At 31.7% G+C, this 3989-nt stretch overlaps 1 protein-coding gene across 1 annotated transcript; it reads right to left on the bottom strand.

Moving 5' to 3' along the window:
* Positions 1-399: 399 nt before the first annotated feature.
* On the bottom strand, positions 400-3883 carry LOC133796731 (bifunctional L-3-cyanoalanine synthase/cysteine synthase 1, mitochondrial). The gene is made up of 10 exons (XM_062234376.1): positions 3576-3883; positions 2540-2649; positions 2369-2426; positions 2006-2269; positions 1743-1880; positions 1590-1641; positions 1399-1478; positions 1244-1303; positions 1009-1089; positions 400-726 (listed from the first exon to the last, which is right to left on the bottom strand). Exons 1-10 carry the CDS (start codon positions 3750-3752, stop codon positions 628-630), a joined length of 1119 nt encoding a protein of 372 aa, XP_062090360.1. The 5' UTR covers positions 3753-3883; the 3' UTR covers positions 400-627.
* Positions 3884-3989: the final 106 nt, after the last annotated feature.

Genomic DNA, 3989 nt, shown 5'->3' with positions numbered 1-3989 from the left:
TTATTAAAGTTGACATGTTTAAAATATACACTGTCAAGAATTGGTTAAGTTTTCCTTTCATATCTTGTTACTTGAGTACACTATAATTTTATTTGATACACTTAGTTTCAAAATATTATTTGTCACCTGACTTTTTATTAATTATCAAATTTAATTATTTATTTTTAAAAATGCTAAGTACAATCTTTTATTTTATAAAATCTATAAAAATTTTAAAAATTCAAATTTAGTAAGTTTTATAAAACAGAAGATTATTATTAAAACTTTTAAAATAGAAAATCAAATTTCATATTTAGCTACGCGGTAGACTAACATAGTATTTTTCCTGATAAAAAATCGGCGAAGGTTAGAGAGAGAGAGAGATTGGTCACAAAAAAAAAAAAAAAAAAAAAAAAAAAATTCAGCATGAAAAACAAATTCTTATTGCAAACAACAATAAAAGACCAATTTACATTGCAAAGACTCAAATTCACTACTAACATAAATCAACAGATACATATTTCTTTCTTTCTGCTGTGGAGATTGACAAATATGAATGCATTAGTATCACTGAGAAAAAGGCTTCGAATAATTTTGGAACAACAGAAACTGGTTGCATGTTTCTGTACTTCGAATCCTTTTCAAGTATCAGTCAACTGAAACTGGTTGCATGTTTTCAGCTTCATTCCTCAGCTCTTGGAACAACACAGATGACAAGTATCTCTCTCCAAAACTTGGGTGAATAGTCTGAAATTCAAACATTTTGAAAACCTTTATTCTTTTAACATATTTTCTTTTTGCAAAAGATTATGTCCTCAACTCATGAGACGCACATATACAAGAAAACAGTCTTAAGATTAATCCATCTTTTTGATCCAATGGATTTTATTCATAAAGTTACAAGGATAATGGTATAATGTAAAACTTATAATCCTTACATATGTATATATATATATTTATATACATTCATAATGGTATTACCCTTAATTTGCAGTGTTATAAGCCGATTAGGGGATAAGTTTCTCTTACCACAATAAGTTTTCCTTTGTTCTCCGGCAATTTTGCAAGCCTTAGAGCAGCCACTGTATTAGCTCCAGATGATATCCCTACCTGCAAATGTTATAGGGTGTAAGAGAAATTAACATGCAACAACGTTTTGGTTCTTGATTTAATGAGACCAATTGAGTTTTCATATGAACTCAACTGGTACGAGTTTCAATCCATATGGCTCAATGTAAGTTTAGAGAGATGTTTGAGAAGTTACCAGAAGTCCCTCTTTCAAAGCCAACTGCCTTGCCATGTTTACTGAATCTTCACTACTAACCTGCACAAATAAGTATCAAAAGAGAGTTAAGCAATATTTAAACTTCGAAATTATAGTCTTCAGTCTTAGAAGCACTGGTCTTTTTGACTACTTGCCTCAAGAACTTTGTCCATTACATCCATGTCCAATATATCTGGTTTAAATCCAACCCCATTTCCAGTAATATGATGAGGACCTAATACCATTAACAAAAACACAGTGAACATCAGTGATTGATGCAACTAGTCAGAGAATCTTACAAGAGAAAGACACCAAAAACAGAAAATAAACCAAGCAATTGTTTTACCTGGTTTACCACCATTAAGTACATTACTCTCAGATGGCTCTACTCCATATATCTGCCATGAGCAAAACAGATTGAATAGTGGAATTCAAACAAGGGCTCATGTACAGATAGGTTGAAGTATGTATGAAAACAAAGTGAAACTTAAAATTACACCTTAACATTGGGATTTTGGGACTTCAGATACTGTCCAACCCCAGAGACAGTGCCACCGCTACCAATTCCCATAACGAAGATATCGACTTGTCCACTCGTGTCCTCCCATATCTCTGGGCCAGTAGTTTCATAATGTACCTATTTTGTTCCCAAAGTACAAAGGTTAGTGATCCATTCATTAAGCATAAAAACCAAGATGTTCATTGAGCACATACAGCAGAATCATGGAGCTCAACAGAAACCAAACATTTTAAATTATGTACCTGAGTGTTAGCAGGATTTGAGAATTGTTGGAGCATGAAAGCATCAGGAGTAGATTCCAAAAGTTGGTATGCCTTCTTAACGGTTCCTCCCATCCCCTTGGTTGGATCAGTGAGTATTAACTCAGCACCAAATGCCCTCATAGTCACTCTGCGCTCCAAGCTTGTGTAAGAAGGCATGGTTAAAACCATTTTATACCCTCTCATGGCTGCCATAAATGCCATACTAATTCCCATATTTCCTGATGTTGGTTCTATCAGAGTTGTCTGAAACATTGACAAATAGGGCTTAGCTAGTATACACAAAAACAAAAAAAAATTGAATTACCAAAAACAAATCACATACACACAAACCACTGAACTAACCTTTCCGGGAGTAATTAAGTTCTTCTTCTCTGCATCATTCATCATAGCAAATGCTGGTCTAATAAACAACAATAACAAGAAACAAATCGGATTTCAATAATTGATCTCGTTTACAGAGTTAAAATTTTAAAAACAAAATATGTAAGGGTGGTAATTGATATAACATTATACCTGTCTTTGATGCTAGAAGTGGGTTGCATCATCTCTTGCTTGACAGCAATGTAAGCTCCACAGCCTTCAGTAACTTTGTTAAGATAGACTAGAGGAGTTCTTCCAATGAGCTGGAAAACAACACAAATAGATTCAATAATTAACAAAACTTGCTAACTTGCTCATAAGCCTTTTATATGATAATGTATTCAGTGTTTTTGTTTCCACCAGCAACTAGAACTTAATTTCCAAATTGGTAATTATTGCTTGAATATATGTTGATTATACAAATTATTAGACTGATTTTTTCTAGTCCACCATTTCACGGGCAACTTTTCACTGCAAACTATAAAGTTTGCCTTTTTTTTAAGGGTAAAAATGTTTTCAATCTTACCAACTAATAATTTCATACTATTACGTATACGTGAAATAAATAACAATACTCGTTTTAAACTAAAATAAAAAAAGTATACTAAAAAAGAGATTTTTTACCAAAAATAATAATAAAAAAGCAGAAATTCATTAAAATGGGATAACTTCACAACTACAGCTTATTTTTCTCAAATATTGAACCATACAACTTAATTTATAATTAAAGATTTATACCATTTTTATGTTTATTAGTAAATCTAATCACTATATTTTTCTGGTTTACTGTTTTGGTTTATTAAAAAAGTGGTATAAAGCAAATAAAAACATAATAGTGGCAGAAATGAGCCGCGTATGTAAAAGCGGTTTATATATAAATTTATTTAGCATATTCTTGCATAGATAGCTTTGAAAATTATAATTAATTAAAGCTGTTTTTTTTTAGAAATAATCAAAGCTGTTTTTGTATAATCATCAAAATATTAATTCTAAAACGAGAAAAGCATTACCACTTTCCGAATATGTTTACACTGGACGGTTAAAAAGTAAGAATACAGACCGAATAACTGACAGCTTTCCATACATCATTAAAAAAAAAACACTTCCGGGAAGAAAAAATAGTGGGTAATAACAACAGAAACGGCAAAAATTAGCGAAAAGAAAGAAGGGGATTTTGATTATTACTCACTTCAGAAACTTCTTTTTTGATATTGGTTCCGGGGAGATCTTTGGGGAGATCTCTGAGTCGTTGGGCAAAAGAAGAAGAGGAATCAATAATGGGCTGGGTTGAAAAAAGCTTCTTCAACGCCATAGCATTTCCAGTAGAACTGGGTTTTCTCCCGAGTAAGGTTCTTAGAGCAGCCATTAATGGATTCTATGAATAATATGACTTTAAATCAATGAAAAGAAAATCTAATAGATTGTGCGTGTGTGTGTCCAGTGTTTACTTTGTAAGAGAATGAGAGACCCTCTTAATTTATAGAGTGAGGATTTTTTAAAATACAAGTGGTGTGATAATATATCAAATGAGATAAATATAATAAGAGTGATAGGCGAAAATGACCAGTTTTTTTTTTTTTTTTGTTATTTTGTATTTTACTTA

The sequence above is a fragment of the Humulus lupulus genome, chromosome 8, assembly GCF_963169125.1.
Source record: "Humulus lupulus chromosome 8, drHumLupu1.1, whole genome shotgun sequence".
In the NCBI taxonomy this organism is placed as follows: domain Eukaryota; kingdom Viridiplantae; phylum Streptophyta; class Magnoliopsida; order Rosales; family Cannabaceae; genus Humulus; species Humulus lupulus.
This window is presented reverse-complemented; position numbering and strand designations above follow the sequence as displayed.

Coding starts and splice junctions, on each gene's coding strand:
- LOC133796731 (XM_062234376.1), bottom strand. CDS start 3,752: ATGGCTGCTCTAAGAACCTTACTCGGGAGAAAACCCAGTTCTACTGGA. Junction 2,270..2,368: donor ACTTAATTACTCCCGGAAAG/GTTAGTTCAGTG, acceptor TCAATGTTTCAG/ACAACTCTGATAGAACCAAC. Junction 727..1,008: donor ACAAAGGAAAACTTATTGTG/GTAAGAGAAACT, acceptor TTTGAATTTCAG/ACTATTCACCCAAGTTTTGG.